This window comes from Ceratotherium simum, chromosome 11 (assembly GCF_057802395.1).
Source record: "Ceratotherium simum simum isolate JZ-2026a chromosome 11, ASM5780239v1, whole genome shotgun sequence".
Lineage (NCBI taxonomy): Eukaryota > Metazoa > Chordata > Mammalia > Perissodactyla > Rhinocerotidae > Ceratotherium > Ceratotherium simum.
In genome coordinates, this window is record NC_141910.1 from 20484021 (window position 1) to 20508863 (window position 24843).

At 38.0% G+C, this 24843-nt stretch overlaps 1 protein-coding gene across 1 annotated transcript in view; it reads left to right on the forward strand.

Annotated features, from left to right (window-relative positions):
- Positions 1–369: 369 nt before the first annotated feature.
- The window catches only part of RAB1A (RAB1A, member RAS oncogene family), a 28495-nt gene continuing 4021 nt past the window's right edge, over positions 370–24843 (forward strand). The window contains exons 1-3 of the mRNA XM_004435617.3: positions 370–592; positions 16452–16524; positions 21381–21476. Coding sequence (XP_004435674.1) covers positions 570–592; positions 16452–16524; positions 21381–21476 — 192 coding nt within the window. The 5' untranslated portion in view covers positions 370–569. The remainder of the gene's footprint in view (positions 593–16451; positions 16525–21380; positions 21477–24843) is intronic.

Here is a 24843-nt window from a genome sequence, read left to right on the forward strand (position 1 = left end):
GGGGCGCTGACTCGCCCGGCTGCCACGTCTCACTGATGACATCACCAGGGCCGCTCGGCCTTAGCCAATCCGCTAGGGGGAGTCCGAGCGAAGTCCTAGCCAGCGAGTCAGCGGGGAGGGGAGCTGGGAGGGGCGAAGGGGGTGGTGAGAGAGTGGGGAATGGGGCGGGCGACAACCCCTCAAGTACGCATGCACCAGAGGCGCGGGGTTTGGCGGGAAATGGAGTCCCGGCCGTCGCGCCGCACCGTCTGTCCCAAGAGCCGACAGCCACGCTCACAACTCTCTTTCCCGGCATGCCACGCGGTGCGACCGCCCTCTGGGCTCTGTAAAGACCCCCTCGGTCTAAGGCTTTCCTATTTCCTGGTTCGCCGGCGGCCATTTTGGGTGGAAGCGATAGCTGAGTGGCGGCGGCTGCTGATTGTGTTCTAAGGGGACGGAGTTGGGGAAGACGTTTGCTCTCCCGGAACAGCCTATCTTATTCCTCTCTTTTGGTTACCCGTGGTGCAGAGAGTCAGGGCGGCGGCTGCAGCAGCAAGGGCGGCGGTGGCGGCGGCGGCAGCTGCAGTGACATGTCCAGCATGAATCCCGAATAGTGAGTGCAGGAGAGCACCGGTCGGCTGGGTCGGTGGGCCACCTTGGGAAAGCTTAAAGGGGGCGAGGAGGGCTGGGGCGGGAGTAGGGGCCTCGGCCGGGGTGAGGTGAGGGTGATGGGGTAGGAGAGGCTGGCGGCCGGGAGTCAGGCCCCATTGTCTGAGGGAGGAGGGGCGGCCGGGGGAGGGGTCGGGCCGGAGGGGTGAGTCACCTGGGCCTGGACCGGGTCAGGTTGGAGGGCCTGAGTGCGGGCCCGGGGCAGAGGAACAGTCTGCTGCGGGGTTGGGGCTTTTGGGAGTCGGTAGTGGGGTGATGGGAAGAGGCAGCTTCTCTTGGAGGCAGTGACTTTTGAAGGAGGACTTGTTTTTAAGGGGAGGGGAGAGGGTGGGAGAGCACTCCTAGAGGGCACTGTCAGTCTCTGCTCCCGCACTCTGCGGAGCTGTCAGAATCGTCGGGGTGGAAACCAGCTTCACTTGTAAATCCTGAGCTTGTTGGCTCTCTTTCCTTCCATTCTCCCCGCCAGATTGCAGGTAATATGGATGCTTTTCAGGACTGCGGGGGATTGAGGGGAATGAGTAGATGGCGAGAAGCAATTTAAAATGTTTAGTTCTCTTTTTGAATTATTTCCTGGAGTTCTTTGAGAACTCGCCAGGCCCGTTGCCTTCCTAAAAACCTGGGCATTTGTGAGAATTTTTTATAGAGGACACTGAAGTCATTTTGTCTAGTGTAGGTCAAGAGAAAAAAAAATAGAACTAAAACGTAGGAACACTTTTCTGATAGTATCACCAAATTAAAGGAAGACTTTGCTATGAAGTTGGCAGAGAAACGAATGGACCCCATGATAGATCTGTAGGTTTTGGATTACCTACTTGAATGCTTGCAGATAGGGAATGAGGTTCCATGACGTGTCATGAAAAGTTAATGCATTTCTTTTTCTTGCTTACTCAAGAAGTCACTACAGCAGATGTGACATACCTGGCACCTTTCCTAGGAACTGGGGTTCACTTTCTCTGGGAAGACTTTGTTGAGCTCTCCTTAATGGCCCTTTAAAAAAATCCCCCTACTGTTTGCATATATAAATTAATGAATAATTAGAGGAGATTTAACTGGTATTCTACTACAGTGTCAGAAGGCTTTGGGGGAGAGGGGGAATTTTTTTAAAGCATAAAATCAGTATTTGTCCTGCAAGTTGAGTTTATTTGCTGCTTTGGTCAATTACTGCTAAACATTTCCTCTAAAAGATCCACCCATGAGTTTAGCTGACTGTCATGTGTGTGTCACATGGCTCTTGCAAAATGCACTCTGACTTTGTTTTGTAATACTGTGGTTGGATGCTGAAATGTCCCCTTTTGTACTAAACAGAAGCTATAGTATTTTATTAAAATTTTATATACTTGAAGAAGTTGAGGATAGTATTCTAATAGTGCCATATTTGCTATCTTGGCAGTTTTGTATTTCTTTGTCAAGGGCTCCAAGAACAAAATTGGTTTTGCATAGTTGGGCAGAGTTGAACTTGGGGTCCCTAATTTAGTAGTTTTCCTGGCAACAGTCAAGTACGTGGATGTGCTACTTTATGGAGGTTTGTAAACCTCTTCTGTTCAGGGAGTTTCTTATATTTGCTACATATATTTAGTATTGTACATAGATCTTGAGGATTAATTGAACAGGACTTACGACAAATTATTCAGCCTCTGAATTTGTTTCTCCTTTTGTAAAATAAGGTAGTAGGAGTCGTTATTCCTCTCAGGGTAGTTGTGAGGTTCAAGTGTTTGTAAAAGAATTTAGAAAACTATAAGAGCACTCTAGGTTTTGTATGTCATGTAAGACATTCTAGTAGTGCTAGGATTTAGGAATATAATCCTTACCCTCAAGGAGCTTATAATGGAATATAGAAAGTAGACTGTATATAGATCAAATACCAGTAGATATAGCAAGTTCCACATGTACAGCATGGATTGGAGCAACAAGATTTCACAGGAGGGTGGAGGGTTGTGATTGGCTAGTTGGGTCCAGGAAAACTTTATAGAAAAGATGCCTGTAAGAGAATTATTAGCAATGGATTTGGAGAAGCAGAAGGGAGTGAGGAGGATCTTTCAAGGGGGAAGAAGGAAGAAGAATGATTAATAAATGGCAAGGATAGTAATTCTTAAGTAAATACAGTGCCAAACCACCCTTTCGTTTGAGGATTCTAGATTAATGACCTCAACAGAATCAAACCCAGAATCATTTTTATATTTTTTCTGGCATGGAGTATGCCAGTACCTGGGCTACTGTATTTATATTCTAGACTGTGTCTGGTAAAATAATCTAGGAGTTTGGGAAAACCTTTGGAAAAGCGTTAGTGAAGATTACTTGAGATGAGAGGAGGTGATGGATATTTTATTTGGGAAGGTCACAGGGGCAACCAGCAGGCAGATTTTTAGCCATCTGACTTCAGCAGTTTCTTCTTTTTGTCTTTAATGAAGCTTGGTACCATAATAAAAGTAATTAGAGAAAAATTGGAAAATAGAGAAAAGAAGGAAAGAAATTCTTAGGGTTTTATCACCCAAATATAAGTCCATTTAACACCTTGTTCTAAACTTTAAAATCTTGTTTTTTTCTTAAATTAAAACTTTTAATGAGTGAGTACCTTTCCATGATTCCATGATGTTGTCTTCGTAGCTAACATTTATAGCCACTTATCATAAGCCAGGTATAATATTATATGTTGTAATACATGTGTATTATAGCATACACATTTATATGCTAATGCAAAAGAATAGTATACTAGCTAATATTTACAAGTGCACCCCAAATGTTCCTTGTTTTGGTTTATTATCTACGAATTTATCTTATTCCTTTTAGAAACTTTAAAAATTGTGGATGCTGCTGAATTTGGTAATGAAAATGGGTTCTTGACAAAAAGTTTGGTTCTCTCAGAAGGAACAGGATTTTAGATTTGAATTAGTTGATGTAAGAGTACCTGTTAGTGGCTTTAATACTGAATGCTTTTATTTTTTTATTTTTAATTTTTATTTATTTATTTATTTTTACCCCCAAAGCCCCAGTAGATAGTTGTATGTCATAGTTGCACAGCCTTCTAGTTGCTGTATGTGGGACGCGGCCTCAGCATGGCCGGAGAAGCGGTGCGTCGGTGCGCGCCTGGAATCCGAACCCGGGCCGCCAGTAGCAGAGTGTGCGCACTTAACTGCTAAGCCATGGGGCCAGCCCTGAATGCTTTTACTTTATGGTCTTTAAGTTGTAAGCTTTTGGGAGTGAGGAGAGTAAGAAATATATCAGTCAACGTTTTAATTTTAAGCTGTCTCTGTGACTACTTTCCACGTTATTTGGCTGATTTGCAAGAAGTGACAACCCTGGGTTATCTTTATGGTAGAAATTAAGGATAAAGACTGACTCGTTTGAATTCCAAGTACAAACAAAAGCAAAAAGCTACTGGAAGTGGAATCTGAACAGTGGAAAAAGTAGATGGAAAGGATCAGAGCTTTCTTTTTTCTGGAGATATGAAAAAAGATTTCAATTTTCTGAGATAGGCAGTGAAGCAGGCAGTGATTATTTGAGCATACTGGTTAAGAAATACTTAACATTATTCTCATACCAGAAACATTTTTCCTAATCCATTAGCTTCTAGTGGATTTTTTTAGTGTTAGGAAAATCATTTTGGCTGCTTTGTCTATAAGGAATGTGGTAAGAATAAAGTGTGTGTCCCTATCATGAAGATACCAGTTAACTACAGTAGGAAGAACTATAGTAGTCTCCTTGGGTCAACTGTAGTTCTTAAGGCAGAAAAATTTTATAGTAATTACCATGTTTTTTAGCTTCTTCTTTTTTTTTTTTCTTTTTTAATATCATGGCTTCAGAATGATATTTGAGATCATGGTTCAAGATTTAATCAGTCTGGGCCGGCCCCGTGGCTTAGTGGTTAGGTGCGGGTGCTCTGCTGCTGGCGGCCCGGGTTCAGCTCCGGGCGCGCACCGACGCACCGCTTCTCCAGCCATGCTGAGGCCGCGTCCCACATACAGCAACCAGAAGGATGTGCAACTATGACATACAACTATCTACTGGGGCTTTGGGGGAAAAAAATAAATAAATAAAATTACAAAAACAAAAAGATTTACTCAGTCTTTCAAACTTCGCTTTTCTGTCATGGTAGACTCAAGGAAGATTTGAGGTTTTTTTTTTTTTTTTGCCAGCACTGTGCTTTGAATAGATCTGTCTTTTAACTTAGGGGTTTGAAAGTAAAAGCAAGTTAAGTCAGTTCTGTTATCTGTCTGACAGAGTGTAATTCATTAATAAGTATATCATTACTGGCTTGCATATAATTTTTAGTTAGAATTTTTTATTAGAAAAGAAACAAAACTAAAAATACGTTTTCTTTTTGTTGGTTGTCTTATTGACTTTTTGGTGGTGTTGGTAGTGGTTTGAAAAGTTAAAAAAAGTTTAAAGAAGAATAATAACCAATTCTCACTATCCAAAATATGATTTCTTAATGTTGGTAGAGAATCAACATATGTAATTCTTTGGGTGATGAAAATTGGGTGATGTAAATTAGCTATATAGACTCTCCACAAAATACATCTTACGAGTTTAGTGTGAACGGATGATCTTGTAGGAACATTTAAAGATAACTGAAATTTTGCATTTAAAAATTTATTGTTGCGGGGCCAGCCTGGTGGCACAAGCAGTTAAGTGCGCGTGCTCCACTACAGCGGCCCGGGGTTCGCCAGTTCAGATCCCGGGCACGCACCGACGCACTGCTTGGCAAGCCATGCTGTGGCGGCGTCCCATATAAAGTAGAGGGAGGAAGATGGGTGCAGATGTTAGCCCAGGGCCAGTCTTCCTCAGCAGAAAGAGGAGGATTGGAACAGATGTTAGCTCAGGGCCGATCTTCCTCACACACACACACACACACACACACACACACACACGAATGAGGGATGTTGACAGTTTCTTACATATTCCAGCAAATAAATCTTTTAAAGTTTTTTTTTTTAATTTTGTCTTAAAGATGGAAGAGCTTCAGAATCAAGTGTTCTCTTGCCAACTCTTTAGTTGGCTTTTAAAGACAATTTTGCTTTTTGTGTAATTTTATTTCTTAGGTATCTCAGTCTTTTTAATTCTGGAAGCAATCTGACTAATTTACCTGTGTGCTAGCCTCTTGTTATATTCATATCCTATTAGCAGTCTTTTGGCTGTGTTATGTGTGTTTTCTCTCCTTGGCAACATTGACTGTACATATATGATGGTTTTCCTATTTGCAGTTGTAATAGTTAAGTTTCATTTTTGGTAGTTAAAGAGTAGCTTCCTTTTGGGGCCGGCCTGGTGGTGCAGCTGTTAACGTGCGCGCACTCCGCTTCGTCGGCCCAGGGTTCGCAGGTTTGGATCCCGGGTGCGCACTGATGCACTGCTTGTCAAGCCATGCTCTGGCGGCATCCCATGTAAAGTAGAGGAAGATGGGCACGAATGTTAGCCCAGGGCCAATCTTCCTTAGCAAAAAAAAAAAAAAAAAAAAAGAAGAGGATTGGCATTGGATGTTAGCTCAGGGCTGATCTTCCTCACAAAAAAAAAAAAGAATAGCTTCCTTTTGCTAATGTTATCTACTGTTGTTTCCTAATATATGAAAATATTTAGTGTTAAAATGCTTTTTAAGGTTTTGAGATTTTTAAAGATTTGCTAAAAAATACTTTAAGAAGAAGAGAAATCAAAAATGGGTGTAGGATGCCAGTGCATGAGATATTTTAAATGTGTGGCTTATCAGCTTTTTACCACTCTTTTTACCACCGCCTGAACTACATTTTGGAGTTTTAGTAAGAGATTTAGGCAAAATGTGCACTTTTTTTTTTTTTTTCCCTAATCTTACAGAGAGAGGGTAGTGGTCAGACTATTCCACTGTTTTCCTGTAGAAGATGGGGCTGAGATTGTTTCTTTGATGTCTGGAATAGAATTTAGGGAAGAAAACCTAGGTCTTGGCTTTTCTTTGGAACCTTCCTGTCAGTGTTTCAGATTATTATTATTTGGGAAAAAAATAGGCCTGGAGCCCTAAAAACGATTCTTTATTGGTTTGTTGACTGTGAACATGTGAAGAAATAGGGTGCAAAGGAGAAGTAGAAAATGAAGTTTTCCTTGGTACTTTTGTGACTGATTGGCTCATTGGTCAGAATACCCTGCTTTGTTAAATTCAAGGTTGTGATAGATTCCAGTTAAGTTAACTCCCTTCCATGTTTGTAGATTCCTAATTCTGACCCGTAGTTTTACATGTGCATGCCTTTGCTCACAAGAGGAACCACTCTTTGGAAACATAATTTTTTTTTTATTTTGATGAGGAAGATTTGCCCTGAGCTAACATCTGTTGCCAGTCTTCCTCTGTTTTGTATGTGGGTCACCACCACAGCATGGCTTGATGAGTGGTGTAGGTCTGTGCCTGGGATCCAAACCTGCAAACCTGGGCCACTGAAGTGGAGTGTGCTGGACTTATCCACTATGCCGTGGGGCTGGCCCCTGGAAACATCATTTTATAGTTATAATAGCTACTATTTAAGGAGTGCTTACTGTATGTGCCAGCCATTTGGCTGTGGTCTTTTCTCAGGGCATTTTATGCAGTCTGTACCTCAAACTAGTGAGCTTTACAAATAAAATTGAGTGAATTATATAATTGAAGTTTTCCAAGAACAGTGATGAATTTAACTTGTCTGAATGTATTTCCTTTGAGTGACGATAGTACTTAAGTAGAATTATTTTTTGTCCTTTCTGCTCTACCTATAGATGTTTTCCAGTAACTTGATTTAGGACAGTTAGTCTTAACCCATTTATGGTCGTGTACTCCTAGGAGCATTTGATGAACCCTGTGGACGTACCTGCTCCCTATGTGCATACACACTCATAACATTTTGCATAAAGTCACAAGCTATTCACACTCCATAGCACTTGGAGTTGTAAATCCTAGCTTTAAGTTCAGACTGCCATTTATCTCATACAAGTCATTTATGCCTTTTGAGCCTGTTTCTTTCTCTATAAAATGTGATTAGTACCACCTCAGTTCTGAGTCTCAAGAGTAAACTGTACGGTGCTATGCAGACATTATTTGACATGTGTATTCTAGTAAGGGATATTAGAATATATGTAAATGGCAGGAGGTTTCAATTTTAAAGTTTTTCTTACACATTAATCATCACACATTCATCTCTGTCCTTGTCTGCTTTAACAGTTTTTTCAGTACAGACTTTTAACCTTCCAAGCGAATATATATGCGTACATACATACGTATATGTGTATGTAGGTAGACAGACACACACACAGACACACACACACACACTCTGCTAGTTTCATCTTGGAAGAAAGCTGGGTAAAGAAAACAGCCAGCCCTTTCTTACTCTGATATGCTAGTAGTTGACAGTTTTTTTGTTTTTGTTTTTTAATTATGCAACATGGACTCTGCTCCCAGGTGCTTACCAGTTAGTTAGGAAGATGACTTATGCTCAAACAAGCATAATCAATATAACAGTATTAGCACAAATTAAATCTTGTAATACTGTTAAAAAGTAGGATGGCAGAATAGTGCAAAAGATTTGGAGAAGAGGCCTATGATTTCTGTTGCTAACAGAAAGTTTTAGTTATGTTTGATTTAGCTGGAGAGGAACAGAGCACCGGGGAGGACTCTCAAGAACCCTTGATGCTAGTCTTGGAATGGGGTCAACAGCTAACAATGTGAGTTCCCACCACGAGCCAGAAATTTTATGTATGTGCATTATTTCCCTTAATCCTGTGAAGAAATAGTGTCCTAGTTTTACAGATGAGGAAACAGAGGCAGAGAAGAGTTAAATGGCCTGCCTAAGGGCATTGAGAGTAAACTGCAGAATTGGAATTTTAACTCAAGGGCCTGTGATTTCACAGTCCAAGTGTGCTATTTCCAGTTTACTATGTGTGGTTAACTTCTAGGAATTTAAAATTTAAGCCAGTTGATTAGGGAACTAACATTTTTGTGGTGAGTTACTTTTAAAATTCATGATTGGAGAAGTGTTTTTTAAAATTTTAAAAAGAGTTTGTGAGGTAGATATATATTATAAATGGGCCTTTGACTTTCTCGTTCACAACTCGTGTGGGGTTGATATTTAAAGCTGCTTTAGGCTTGAGGTTAATTATTATATCCATTCTCAACTTTTCTACCCCCATGACTGTTATTGAATATTTATACTGGGGATCTTAGAACTCACAGATGTCTTTCAGTGAGCAAGTGAGCAGAGAACTGCCTTTCTCTTGCTAGAGAGGACATACTTGCTGCAGACCATGTCACTATTTTATGTGTTGCTAGGCTTTGGGAGTTGTGACTGGTGTGATCATAGTACTTATAACTATTAGTTGGTAATTTTTAAACTTTTACTTTAGATTGTACTGGTAAACTCCTGTGATACTTTGTCATCTATATCTGAACAGAAACTTTGGATAAATAGCTTCAAAGTTTTTGTTTATAGCTCTTGAAATTTTTCAAGTTACCTTGTGGTTTGGAAAGAGAACAGAAAAGTAATACTTGCCATTTATTGTGTTTCCATAATATGCCAGACACTGTGCTAGAGATTTTAGAGGCATTATTTCTAATCCTGACAAGCTTAATTGGGTGGTAGAGAGTGCTAATTGAACCTTTTTACAGATGAGGAAATTGAGGCTCATGGTGGTAAGTACCTTGCCTCAAGTATAGCTAGTATGCGATAGAGTCTGAATTCAAATACAAGTCTTCCCAGCTCCAAAACCCATGCAGACTTTGAAAGGTAAGAAGGTAGAGGACATGTACACCTCCTCTTGGCGTGTTTTTCAGCCAGTATTTGTTGTTATATGGGTTATAAGACCATCTACTCTTTTGTCCTCTTGTATGACTTGCCACTTCCTTTAGCACTACCAAAGTTTCCTTCATTTTCAGAATTCCAGCTTTGACTTTTGGAACACTGTTCTAAAGAGAGTTAACTTGGAACCTGGAAAGTTAATCTATTGTCTTTAAATAGCAAAGAAAAACATAGTTTTAGTGGTTGATTATGGGGACAGTTATTAAAAAATTGCTTTGCTGTTTGGTTAAATTTGGAGGAAAGACTGTTGCCCTCTTGGATTTTTGGTAATTGATTATTTTGGCTGTTTATTTTGACTAACAGGCTGCTTTTGTCCATAGCTGAAGGTTTAGGGTTTTTTATTATTATTATTATTTAATTTAATCACAAAAGTAATATGTGCTCTATAAAATTCAAACAGTATAGAAGCATATGAAGTAACTAAAAGTTCTTACCTCTTCTCTCCAGCCTGATGGTCAGTTGAATTGTGTTCTATGGAACATACTTAAAGTGAGTCAAGAAGAAAAGTTGATGTCATACACAATTAATTGCAGCCCAAGTTTTTATTAATCATTCCTTACCCTATAGGCTAATAGAATAGTGTGTAGTTTAATAGTGAATTAAAGTTTATTTGCCCACTATATCATAATATAATCCTCATTTTGTTTTAAATTTGATATGTGAGCTTAGTTTTAGGCTGTTTCCAGGTATGACATTTATAAAAAGGTAAAAGAACATGATTCCTATCATGCAAGTGAATTCGTTCTAGATGAAAGAGAACAAATTTAGTTTCCGTTGAACTTTTTAAAACAGCAGGCCTTTTCTAAGGTATATTTATATTATAGCTGACATTATGCAGTTTGTGTTTTGGGAGTACTACTGTTTAGATAAAAACAACTATGCATTATAGTTCTCCACTGTTTTGCTTTTGTCTTTCTTCCTTGGTATATTTTTCCAAAGTGTGGGATATTGAAAGTTGTGTTAATGTCAGTCAACTTTCTCTTGTAAAATATTCACTGACATGTGAACTATGTCTGATAAGCCAACTTTTATTTCATAAAAGAAGAAAAAGTGTTTATTCTCATTTAATCCAAAAAATTGACTTCATATACTTGTGGCTGTATTGGGAATGTGCCAATGCTGTCTGCTTACAACCTTGACCTACTCTACCTACTTAGAAATCATTTGTGTTATGGCAGATATGCTGAACGAACTTTCAAGGGTGTTAAGTCATTGAATAAACTCTCTGATTAAAAATTTTTTCTCCCCTCAAATAACATTTTTTTCTGGTTATAAAAGTAATGCAAGCTTACTGCAGACTGTTAAAAAAGTATAAAGGAAAAAATATCAATTGTAATCCTACAATTTAGAAGTGTCCGTTTTTTTTCCATATCTTTTATGTGTGTGCAAAATTTTTTAAAAATGAGTTTTACTAAACAAAGTGTCCTATAATCTTTTCACATAACAGTGTTTCTTTTAAATTTTAGAATTCCCAGTAGCATTTTAGATTCAGAAACAAGCAGATTCATCCCCTACTTCATATTTTATGTATGCAATTTGGTAGCTTCGTGAAAAGGAAAACATTTTACATAAATAGAATTTTGAACCAAAATCTATTTTAAAAACTTTTTTAAAGAACATTGTTTCATGCTCTCATAAAAGTGACTTTTTTAAAGGTATAGGAGATGTTAGTGCTTGCGTGCAAAAATGGCATAGGTACCAAGATATGTTCAGATCATAAATAATGGAAATAGAGAATCTCCAGTATTGCTAAAGTAGACCATGAGTTGACTTACAGAAGGAACTGATAGCAAAAATAATTTTTCACTTATTATCTTTGACACCCCACCATCCAGTGTTAAAAGCCTGTTAATTCCCCTGAATCTAACCTTCTATCCAGCCTTAATCTATGTCAGTCTTACCTTAATTATTTAACTTGAGAAAAAACAGTATGTCTCTCTTATGTTTAAAAAATATCAGAAGCCAGCTTTTAAAAGAGATTGTTGTTTGTACCCATGTCACTAATGTCTTCGTAGTTTGTTTTTTTAAAACCTTTTTGAAATAAAATTTAGATTTACAGAAGAGTTGTAAAAACACAACTCTTGTAAAATGTAAAAATACAGAGAATTCCTGTACACCCTTCACCCAGCTTAAGATGTTAAGCTAATATTAACATCTTCTATACCATGTTACATTTGTCAAAAGTAAGAAATTAACATTGACACATTATTAACTAAACTATACACTTTATTCCAGTTTCTCCAATTTTTCCACTAATGTCCTTTTTCTGGTCCAGGATCTAATCCAGCATACCATGTTGTATTAATGTTAGCCTCCGTCAATCTGTGAGTCTTCCTTCTTTTTTCATCATCTTGGCACTTTTGAAGAGTAGTTAGGTATTTTATATAATGTCCCTTAATTTGCGTTTGTCTGATGTTTTCTCTTGATTGGACTGGGATTATGGATTTTGAGGAAGATACCACAGAGGTGAAGCGCTCTACTCATCACATATCAGAGGGTACATATCATCAGTGTGACTTACTACTGGTGATGTTCACCTTGATCACTTGGTTAAGGTGGCATCTGTCAGGTTTCTCCCATTGTAAGGTTACTATTTTTCCCTTTCCATACTCTTTTAGAAACCAGTCATTAAGAGCCCACATTCAAGGGAAGGGAATTAAACTCCATCTCCTAGAGGGAGGAGTATTCAGAGAATTTGTGGGCATATGTCAAGACTACCACGGTAATAAATAAATATTTTGGGGGACATACTTGGAGGTCATGCAGATATCCTGTTTCTCCTTAAAGTTTCACCCACTAATTTTAGTGTTTGTTGGTGGATCTTGCCTGCAGCTGTTATTACTGTGGTGATCTACTGGTGATTTTCTATTTCTCTCATTCCTTCTATGTGTATTATTTGGAATCCTCTTGTAAGGAAGATTGTCTCTTCTCTCCCATTTATTTATTTCATGATTTATACCAGTATGGACTCATGGATATTTGTTTTATTCTTTGTGCTATAATCCAAGTCATGATTGTTTATTATGTGGCTCAAATTGTTCTGCCTTGGCCATAGAGAGAAATTTCAGGTTGGCTCCTGTGTCCTTTTAACATGCCATGTCCCCATCCATTTTTTTCCCTAGTATTTTGCCCAAAACCTTAATCAAGGATGGCCATAGATATTCTTTATGTATATCTCACAACCAAAGAGGCCTGATTAAAAATGCAAAATTAAAATGTCCTCTGGGGGCCAGCCCAGTGGTGCAGCGGTTAAGTGTGCACACTCCGCTTTGGTGGCCCAGGGTTCGTGGGTTCAGATCCTGGGCGCGCGGCGACACGCCACTTGTCAAGCCATGTTGTGCCGGCGTCCCATATAAAGTAGAGGAAGATGGGCATGGATGTTAGCCCAGGGCCAATCTTCCTCAGCAAAAAAAAAAAAAAAAAAAAAAAAAAGGATTGGCATCGGATGCTAGCTCGGGGCTGATCTTCCTCACACACACAAAAAAATGTCCTCTGATCTCTTAGCATATGCTTTTTAAAAAGCACAGTGCTGGATTTTGGATACACAGATGAATAAGTCAGTTTACCTTCATACTCATGGATAGATATGTCAAAAATTATAGTGTGGGGGCAGACCCCGTGGCCTAGTGGTTAAATTTGGTGTGCTCCACTTCGGCAAAGCCCGGGTTCGGTTCCTGGTCACTGACCTACACCACTTGTTGGTGACCATGCTGTGGCGGCAACCCACATACAAAATAGAGGAGGATTGGCACAGATGTTAGCCCGGGGCGAATCTTCTTCAGCAAAAAAAAAAAAGTGCAGAAAAATAGACTCCAGACTACTTAGGGAGAGAAAGTATGAAGTGTGATAGTAAATTACACATGAAAAAGACTTCAGTAAGTTCTGATTTGGGAACAGTGGATAGTATTTACTAGAATAATCTAATTTATGAGAGTGATGATTACAATTGTAACTCTAGTTTTCTGAGCTAGCATAATGCAGTTTTTTCACTTAAGTCAAAATTATATTGTAGACTGAAAACTTAATCCAAGTTCTTGGGGAATAAAAAAAAATTCAAGTCTTACCATTTGCTAAATTATTCTTTTTTTTTTTTTTTGTGAGGAAGATCAGCCCTGAGCTAACATCTGATGCCAATCCTCTTTTTTTTTTTTTTTTTGCTGAGGAAGATTGGCCCTGAGCTAACATCCATGCCCATCTTCCTCTACTTTAAATCTTTTTATTTATTTATTTATTTTTTTGTGAGGATGATCAGCCCTGAGCTAACATCCATGCTAATCCTCCTCTTTTTGCTGAGGAAGACCGGCTCTGAGCTAACGTCCACTGTCAATCCTCCTCCTCCTTTTTTTTTTCTCCCCTCAAACCCCAGTAGATAGTTGTATGTCACAGTTGCACATCCTTTTAGTTGCTACACGTGGGACGCAGCCTCAGCATGGCTGGAGAAGTGGTGCATCGGTGCACGCCTGGGATCCAAACCCCGGGCCACCAGTAGTGGAGCACATGCACTTAACCACTAAGCCACGGGGCCGGCCCCATCTTCCTCTATTTTATATGGGACGCTGCCACAGCATGGCTTGATGAGCGGTGCGTCAGTATGCGCCTGGGATCCGAACCTGCGAACCCTGGGCTGCCACAGTGGAGCACGCGCACTTAACTGCTTGTGCCACTGGGCCGGCCCCATGCTAAATTATTCTTGACTCTGTACGAAAATTCTGACCTTGCGCTTTCTAGTTTTATGTTTGCATATTTTCTATCTACATTTTTACTGTGTTCTATTTTGTAAATTATAGTTACAGAAATATGTTTAAGCAGTCTCAAATCTCTGAATTCTCTTGAACGTTCAGTGTATTAATAGTTTAGAAGTAAGCTATTATGGTAGTGATAATTTAAAATGTCCCAATGCGAGTAGCATGCTGTTGATCACACTCTCCAGGTGTGTGTATTCAGTGAGGGGAAGAAGTTTGTGAGTTAGATTTTGTTTGCTGTTCTGCATGTCTCTTGTCATGTTAGTAAAGCTGACGGTTTGGGAGAGAACAAAATAGTCGTCTTTAGCAATGATTGTCTCGTTGCAGGGAAGAGTGCTCAGCTCTTCATATTATTGATAATGGCTGTGAACTTTAAATTATCAGAAACTCATAAATGTTTCAAAATAACACTGTTAGTAAAATTTAAAAAGAATGCGATAATTGAAAAACGTGATTTTTTAAAAATTGACTATTAATTTCTTGAAACCATAATGTAATTTGTAACACAATTAGGAAGAATTCATGTTTATTCCAGCCTTATGGTTACTCTGAAATAGAGAAATTGATCTTTAAGGTAAGGAATGCTACCTCGGGCAACATCTGTGGCCCAGTGCTATCCTTGGTTGAAACAGTGGGGTCCAGTACAGCTGATTCAGGGATGTTTATTGAATGTTTACTGGATGCCTGGCACTGTGTTCAGGGAGATTGGTAAATTCAGGGCATCTACCATGTTGAAATTTCTGTTAAAAATCTAAGTAACTATAGTAGTATCAATGGTGTGATTATTCTTGCTGACTGAAATACAAATTTTAACATATACTCATTGCTAATGTTCAATGTTCAGCATTCTTAAGAATTAATTTGGTCTAATTAAGGAGGAAAGCTATCAGTAGTGCTAAAGTCAGTCAGCAACTTGACTGCCTAATAAAAGTTGTTTGATATTAGGTATCAATCATTTATAAATCGTAAATTTTTGCAACCATGATCCCCCTCCTCCTTTTTTTTCTTTATGATCTCAAACTGGAAGGGATGTTAGTTATTTAGTTTAATCCTCTTCTTAATGATTTGTTTAAAAGCTTCTTATTTTCTTCTGTAACCTTTATTTTGCTGCTAACTAGGCACTTCAGATTTTTATTTTATTCTTTCCTTTAGATATAATTAAGGACAATAAGTATATTATGGTAACTTGGTAAAACCAAAAAGATATGTTTTAAGTAATACATATCACTGGGTAAACCTAGGTAACAACTGATGAACAGTCACAAAGATTATCACTTCTAAAAGTTTTGTCCTGCTTACATGTAAATATGATAATTGTAATCTAAATTTAAATCTCGAGTAATATTTGGGTTTCACCTTAAGTAGCATTTTTAAAAAAATAAATCACAAAGAAAAAAATAGAAAATCATATCTATCTTCTAACAATATAATCTGTAAATTCTGGATTTTTTGTCCTTTTGAAATTGCTTAAAAGAACATAAGGAACTGGTCAGAGTTCGGAAGGATCTGTGATTCCTTTGGAGACCATGGGTAGACAGTTTCTTGTCTTCAGGTCCATGAAGTAATCCTGCTGCGTGAAGGAATCCCTGGGCATGGTTTTTGAGTTAGACTTGGCAATGGTAGATGTACATAAGCAGAGCCTTGCTGTCAGTATTGTCTGAAATAGGCTTTACTACAAGCTTAGAATGTTGGTAAAGTTGTGCATTGCATAAACAGCCTTTGATTTTACCATATCTCCAGTTTAAAATATTTATAATGCAGGCTTTCAGAAGTTAAATGATCCTTTTTTTTTAAGGGGAGAATTCCAGGTGGATGCTAGGAAAGATCATAAAAGCTCCTTCATTGGAGGATTGCTATGGAATAATGATTTGATCTTGAAATTTGAAGGAGAGATTTATGTTTTATTGGCAAGAGGCAAGAACAATGGAAAGTTAACTCCCTGTATTCTAATGCTGCAGAGGAGTGGGATTTATCTAGCATGAGTTTCTTGGGCTCTCAAAGAATGCACATCACTTATGTTTCCTTTCACTCTTTCCTTGGAAGTGGGAGTTCACAGATCTCAGAGATTATGGGGTGGCGTTTCCTATCTTTTACATAATTCTTTCATGTTCAGTGATTCATCAAAAGAGTTTCTGCTGCTGGTTGCAGTTTTTACTTCTGTTAAGCCATTCATGGGCTTTTCAAGAGCTGTTATCTTCCTCAGTGAGCTATTATTCTTGGCTGTGTTTTTGTTGTAGAACTTACAATGTATTTGCTTTTTATTAATGTTTTTTTTTTCTTTTTACAGTGATTATTTATTCAAGTTACTTCTGATTGGCGACTCTGGTGTTGGAAAGTCTTGCCTCCTCCTTAGGTTTGCAGTAAGTTGAAATTGAAATGCTTTTAAAGAAATTTGTGCTGTGTATGTTTTCTAGATTGACAAAAGATTATACAATTTTGTTCAGAATAAATTGATTCTTCCAGAATCAATTAAAGCCTCCAAGTGTACATCCCCAGTGGTATCTTGGACTCTTAAATAGAAGAAATGCTGTTACTCTTAAATTCAGCAAAGTGTGGTTATAAAGTCAAAGTGTCTAATACTCTTGGTAGAGGTCAAACAATGTTTCATTCCAACATAGGTAGTGAGGTAAGGGGAAAATAGTTGGCCTGTATTGAAAGTGACTTGATGGAAAATGAATCTGCAAGTGAAACTTTAGTAGAATAAAAAGAGAAAGCAGGGTCTGGTACAGACTGTTTGACAATGGTGTAGTGTTCTATATGCTGAAATTTACAAACAGATAAATGACTTTCAACCTAATGAATAGAATCCACAGTCGGCTTCATGGTCTTTATCAACTGTCTTCAAATTTTAACATGTTTTCCTTCTCACTGTCTAGATCATTGGTTCTCAGATTATGGGCCAAAGATCCCTGGGCATTATGAAGACCCTCTCAGGGGGTCCATGAGATTAAAACTATTATCCTAATACTACTAAGCTATTGGTATTTACCAAGTAAATACTTACTTAGTAATAGTACTAAGGCAAAAGACATTTGCCTTTTTTCACTATGTTGACATTTGCTCTGATGACCCTAAAGCAAAGTTGGGTAAAATTGCTGGTTCCTTAGCACACATCAAGGCAGTGCTAAGCCTCAACTGTACTCGTAGTCATTGTGTTTACTTCTGTGCACTCACAGAGTTGGGGGAAAAAGCCATTTTCACTTGAGGGTCTTTGATGAAACAGTAAAAATGATTAATTTTTAAAAATCTTGATCCTTGAGATTCTTTTTTAAATATTCTGAGGAAATGAGGAGTAGGCATAAGCAATTTTACTGCATACTGGAGTGTGTTGGTTGTGTTGAGGAAGAGAAAAAGTACTTGTGTAGTTTGAGTTGCCAGCTGAACTAGCTGCTTTTTTCATTGAACGCTATTTTTTTTTTTTCACTTGAAAGAACTGACAAACTATTGTTATGTAGAATTGGGCATTGGGCAGACATTTTCTGAAATGAACTGACACTGTCACTTCAAGGAAAATATCTGACAGCATTTGCTACCTGTAATAAAATTCAAGCTTTCAAGGAAAAATTAGAATTTTGGAAAACTTACAATTCCCCATTGCAAGCTTGACAGTGTCTCTAATACTTGAGAAGCAGAAAGGGCATTCTGACCCTCCTGTCTCTGTTCCCCTGAAAGCAGAAAATAAACCTCCTATGTGAAAGGTGCTCTCCCTGCATCCTTATCACCAGAGCTGGGGAATTCAGGGCTGAAAAGTCTTATAAACAAACTTTGCTAATATCCTACCTCAAGCCCAAACTCTTCTTAAGATCCTTACTAATTACATACCTCAAATCTAAGTTTCTTTGTCTTGTCATTCCTCACAAATTTATTGTTTCTTTGTGTAAAAGATATATCTACTACTTGCTTTGTTCACTCTTCGAGCATCATTTCTCTTATCATCTCCAATATGTATGTGTTAAACTGGGTTTTTCTCCTGTTAATTTGGTCTTGTGTTAGTTTTATTATTAGTCCAGCCATAAGAACACAAGAAGGGTAGAAGGGGGGAATTGCCCCCTCCCCAACAGGAGTATGGAGAAAGATATACTGATAATTTGCACAAAAGGAATAGCATGTGCAGTGGCTCAGAGGCATGCAAGTAAGGGTCATTTAGGGATTTATAAGAATTCAGTATTTCTAACAAAGCACTTGGCAAGTAGAAGTGCTAAATGAATGTTTATTGCATTCATTTTGTTCTCTCTCCACTTTCTTTATAGTACCTGATACTTATTAGACACTCAATTAAAAATAAATAAAATTAAAAAAAAATGAGTACCTGTGGCCGGCCTGGTGGCGCAAGCAGTTAAGTGCGCGCACTCCACTGCAGCGGCCCGGGTTCACCGGTTTGGATCCCGGGTGCGCACCTATGCACTGCTTGGCAAGCCATGCTGTGGTGGCGTCCCATATAAAAAGAGGAGGAAGATGGGCATGGCCCAGGGCCAGTCTTCCTCAGCAAAAAAAGAGGAGGATTGGCAGATGTTAGCACAGGGCTGATCTCCTCACAAAAAAATAAATAAATAAATGAGTACCTAATAATGATCAGGAGCATTTTGTAAACTGCATTCAATGCTTTAAAAACATATATCCTGGGGCCGGCCCCATGGCTTAGCAGTTAAGTGCGCACACTCCGCTGCTGACGGCCTGGGTTTGGATCCCGGGCTTGCACCGATGCACTGCTTCTCTGGCCATGCTGAGGCCGCGTCCCACATACAGCAACTAGAAGGATGTGCAACTATGACATACAACTATCTACTGGGGCTTTGGGGAAAAAAAAGGAGGAGGATTGGCAATAGATGTTAGCTCAGAGCTGGCCTTCCTCAGCAAAAAAGAGGAGGATTCAGCAGGATGTTAGCTCAGGGCTGATCTTCCTCACACACACACAAAAAAAACATATATCCTTTTACCCAGTGATTCTATATGTGCATAAATGTGAATATATTAGCAGGGTAAGTCAACATAGCTACCTCTAGCCACTTGGAACTCTCTCTGATCACCTTTGATCACCTTTTATAGGTTTTTTTAGAGATCTTTTTTGTTTTAATTCCCCATGTACACATCTGATTCAGCATTATCAAGACTTGTACACACTGGCTTCATTTAATCCTTTTTTCCCCTTCTCTTTCTTGGACTGGTGTAATGCCGATCCCAAACGTGTCATTTTCCCTCTGTATACTTCCATATGCATTTCTAAAAATGGGACATTTTCTTATAAAATAACGCCATTGTCAACTTTCAAAATAAATAAATTTCCCTGCTTTTCTCAGAAGTGTGTTGGTTGATTTGAATCAGGATTCAAACAGGATTACACTTGGTTTGAATCAGGATTCAAACATGGTCCACACATTCCGTTTGGTTGTTTTGCTGCTTAGTCTGTTAATCTAGAATTTTTCCAACCTCTCCCTTTTTTATGTATGTATTTTTCATGTCATTTACTTTTTGCAGAAACTGGGGCAGTTGTCCTATAGATTGTCCAACATTTTAGATTTGTCACTTGGCTTCCTTGTGGTGTCTTTAAACTTGTTCCTTTATCCTTCATGTTTCTGTAATTGGGAGTAAGCCCTAGAGCTGTGCTCTCCTTATGGAAGCTACTAGCCCCATGTGACTGTTTAAATTTAAGTTAAAGTTGAATAAAATTAAAAATTCAGTTCCTTTTTCTCACTAGCTACACAGGGCTAGTGTCTACTGTATTGACTAGCACAGTTTATAGAACCTTTCCATTATCAAAGAAATGTCTGACAGTCCTGGTTTTTTTCTTTTTTTCTTTTTTTTTTGGTGAAGAAGATTAGCTCTGAGCTAACATCTGTTGCCAGTCCTATTCTTTTTGCTGAGGAAGATTGGCCCCAGGCTAACATCCGCGCCCATCTTCCTCTACTTTACGTGGGATGCCACCAAAGCATGGTTTGATAAGTGGTGCGCAGGCCCACGCCTGGGATCCGAACCCACGAACCCCAGGCTGCTGAAGCGGAGCACATGAACTTAACCATTATGCCACTGGGCCGGCCCCTGACAGTGCTGTCTTACTGGATTTCAGTTTGATTAGATTTAGGTCTATCTTTGTTGGCAGAATACTTCCTAGGTGGTGCTTTGTGCTTGCTAAGCATGTTCAGTGGTTTTGGTGGTGATAGCCTGATCTCTCAAACATTTTCACTTAAAGAAAAAAAAAAAGTTTTGTCTCCATTCTGTGTAAAATGTCATAACAGATACTAGAGAAAATCAGGTTTAATTTTAAAAGTTTAACATTGGGTTAAACATTGTCCACACAAAAACTTGTACACAGATGTTCATAGCAGCATTATTCATAATAGCCGAAAAGTAGAAACAACCCAAATGCCTGTCAGCTGAAGAATGGATAAACAAAATGTGGTATATCTATACAGTATACTATTATTCAGCCATAAAAAGGAATGAAGTACTGATGCCTGCTATAACATGGATGAACCTTGAAAACTTTATGCTAAGTGAAAGAAACGAAACACAAAAGGCCACATATTATATGATTCCATTCATATAAAATGTTGAGAATAGGCAAATCCATAGAGGCATAAAGTAGATTAGCAGTTTCCAGCGTCTAGGGGGAGAGGAGGAAATGGAGAGTGACTGCTACTGGGTACGAGGTTTCCTGTTAGGGTGATGAAAATGTTCTGGAATTAAATATGGTGACGGTTGCACAACCTTGTGAATATACTAAAAACACTGTATGCTTTTTTAAAAGGGTGAATTTTATGTTATGTGAATTATATTTCGATTTTAAAAAGGCATAACTAGGAAATAAAATTGACTTCTAAAAAAATCCAGAAGCAGAGAGTGACATGATCATTGATTTGTGGTGAATAAATTGGATGTGGGGGGAGGGGCAGGGGATCAAGGGTTTCGCTGATTAGCAATTAGAAAAAAATCATTCATAATCACTGAAAATATAAAACCTTTTTCTGTGTGATGTATGTAAAGAATTTGTCAAGAGATGTTTGGAAAAATTAAAGAATAGCTATTGAAAAAATCTTGAGAAACTACTATTAAATAGTGCTTTGTAATCAGAACATAAACTGAGTACTGGAGTGGGGTGGAATGGCTCGTCTTAACATGTTATGCCTTATAAACTTTGTTTATCAACTTTGTAGATAAAAGTTAACATTATTTACTCTATTGAACATTAATTTTAATCATTACCTATTTTCTTCCTCAGGATGATACATATACAGAAAGCTACATCAGCACAATTGGTGTGGATTTCAAAATAAGAACTATAGAGTTAGATGGGAAAACAATCAAGCTTCAAATAGTAAGTAATTTTGGACTAGAAATTTTTTTTGAAATCATTTTGGTGAATTTAGAATGTATTATTATTTTTAAATATGTTAACAAGATTAAAGTATCAAGAATCATGCATCTATGGTAGAGTGGTAGAATAAGGATTATTTAGATTAAAAATGATTTCTGTAAGATTACCTTCCTCATTGAATTTTCTGTTCATAAAGCAGAGAAATACATGTTTTAAGTCAAACTTGGTCCCAGTTTTTTTTCTTGTGCTTTTATCAGGGGGGGACGTCTAAGTTGAAATTTACCTTGTCTTATAGCAAAAGTATATTGAGCATTTTTTGTATGTCTTTTACTGTGCTGAATACTGTGGAACATTAAAAGCAACGGAGGAGTGGTTCTTCATATGTGGCTTAGTTGAAGAGTATTTATTTAGTTCGTTGTATTTATTAAATAGTATGTACCAAGTCTGTAGACACACAGAATTTTATTGGAAAGGAACTTAGCTTTTCTAACATGTTTTACAGCTCAGATAATGGATCTGAGAGATTTAATGACTTGCCTACAGTTACTAGCAGAACCAAGTGACCCACAGCTCTCTGTCTTCAGTATTTTGTGTCCCTGTGCCATCCTAGTCCCCTTATCTGTCCTTACATCCCCAACCCCAAATTAAAAATAGGCAGTTGTAGTAGTTCAGTAGTAGCACTCTAATAGGGGTCTGGTTACTACCAGTGTGGACATATCGATCGTCTTTAAAAAAATTAATCTCTGGGTATCTTTTAGAGTTGGCTGTCGGTATGAGGTAACATAGAAAATCAGTGACTGTTCTTTTCATGGAACTGATGACACACTGAACTAGATGGAGTTCTGGATTTGGAGTCAGAAATCTTGGATTTGTTTGTTGCCTTTGTTCTGGTATTTACTAGTTAGAGAGTTGTGGGTTTAACTTACTTCAGCCTTTCTCCTGAGACTCAGTTTCTTATCTCTAAAATGAGTATGATGATACTTGATTTATTAACTCATAAAGTAATTGTGAGAACCAAATCTAGTAGCTCTGCGTATGTGTATATGATTATGTGAAAGCCCTTTGTAAACTTTTAGGCAGTATACAAGTCTTACTGATGATATGACATACCCAGATGAATGGATGTTTGATAGGTTATTTTTTTTAGTTGCTCCCTTTCCTATTTGTATGACTCTGATGAGGAAAAGAAAAGGTACATTACAAAAGAATTGTGGATTTTGATACAAGTGAACACACTTGATGCTCCAAATGAGGACTTAGAAAGATATAGTTACCAGAGAGAGCTTGAAATACTTTCAGCCTGTGAACAGATTACCTTCCATATTGATTTTTCCCATTATATGCAGAGTGCCAGCTTTATACTTGGTACCGTAAAGAATATTTCAGAAAGATGCACCCAAGCCTCTAATCTAACTAGTGATGTGAAATGATTATGTTACATGTGATCATTGGTCTGCATAAGATTTGAGTGTATATTTGTGAAACATTCATATATTGATACTTTGCTGTGGCTGGAAGGAATCTTACAGGTCACTCACTCAGTCTTCATTTCATCTTCTGTGGGAATTTCCTTTCCCTATCTGGTGCCTTTTTTTGAACATTTTTGGGAAGTTCACCATTTTTCAGAGCAGCTAGTTCCATTTATAAATAACCTCTAATTGTTAATTCTTTATATTGAGCTGAAGCCAGTTTCCTTTAACTTCTGTCTCTTATTCCTCTGCCTTTTGGAGGTACCCAAATGAGATTAATTCCTTTTCTATTGGCAGCCTGCCCTTTAGATTGATCTTATCACAACCTTCTGCCTCTGAAGTCAGTCATAACTTGTTGGAAGCGTGTTTTCAGAACCTTTCACAATTTGGGTTACTCTGATGTTTTAAGTGCCCTTTATTAAAATGTGATTCCTAAAATCAAATATGAGATATAGTCCAGCCAGTGTGGACTACATAAGGTAAATCCTCTCCTGATTTGGACTCTGAAGTTCTTTTTTCCCCTCTTGGACTTCAGGGACTCATGCTCTTTTCTAATCCATTCAAGGACATAAAAAGAAAATCTGAGTTTACTACATTTGCTGTCTTTAGTAGCCATATTACCTACTAGTTTGGATCTTAAGGTTTTTGGTTTGTTTAAAAATAAAAAAGTCTTACTGTACACTTGTGACTAGTGTTTTTAAATCTAAATGCAAGATTTTACTTTTAACTCCATTACCTTTCATCTTGCTTGGCTTGAGTTATCTTTCCAAGTTTTGTAGGTCTTTGAAAATAATCATGTTGATCTATATTTTAATTATTCTTTCAGCTTTTGCTTTTCAGTGTGCCATCTGGGTCTTTGTATCAGAGTTAGTGATTACAAAACATTCATCAGGGCAGGGCAGGTACAGAGTCCAGTCCCATACCATGGAAGCATGGAAGACCTCTTTCTGTGATTGTTCGTTCATTCATGAAGCATTTATGGAAATCAGGCACTCAGATAGATTTGAGGTTACAGAGATGAATGAAACATAGCCCCATAGGAGGGGATCCCATTTCAGTGGGAGAGACAAACATGGGAAAATCAGTTACCCTGTGATTATGAGGGGTAATGAGGATTATATACAAAGAGTGATCAATTATAGATAAAGGTACTCTTAGGATGTAGAGTCAGGAGAGTTTTCAGAGTGACAAGGAGACATCAGAAATTTTACTTTTTGGATGCCATTGCTTAGTCAGCTATAATTCTTTAATATCTATTCAGAAACAATTTCTTCCTTGTGCTATCTTTGTGAAAGGGGTGGGGAGAGAATAGAAGGGAACTAACATTTTATTGAGCAGCTTCTATAATCAGGCACTGTGCTAGGCCTTTTACAAACATTAGTTCATTTAAACCCATTTAGCAATTTTATAAGGTAGTGATATCTAGGATTTATAGATGAATAAACTATTAGATGACTCTCCCTAGCATTAAGTAACCAGGAACCTAGATTTGATGTTTTAAAGTCAGGTTGCCTTGACTCCAAAGCCGTGTTTCTCCAAGGACATTCTGAAAGACTCAGAGACTCCTTACTGATAGGGGAGATCAACAGTCTTGTACGCTCTCAGGCTGGTAGTTAGGACAAAAAAGGTAATGAAGCTGTGGTGACTTGTTTTTGTTTCTTTGTTTTAGAATAATGATGGTTAACATTTTACCTTATTTGCTTCATCATAATTATTTTTTTCCTGGAGTATGTTAAAGTAAATTACAGAGATTATATTTTACTCCAAAAATACTTCAGTATGCATATTTGTTTTACTATATAAACACCATTATCACATCTAACAAAATTGACACTAATGCCTTAATATTATCTAATGGCTGGTCTGTATTCAAATTTCCCCGAAATTGCAACTTGTTT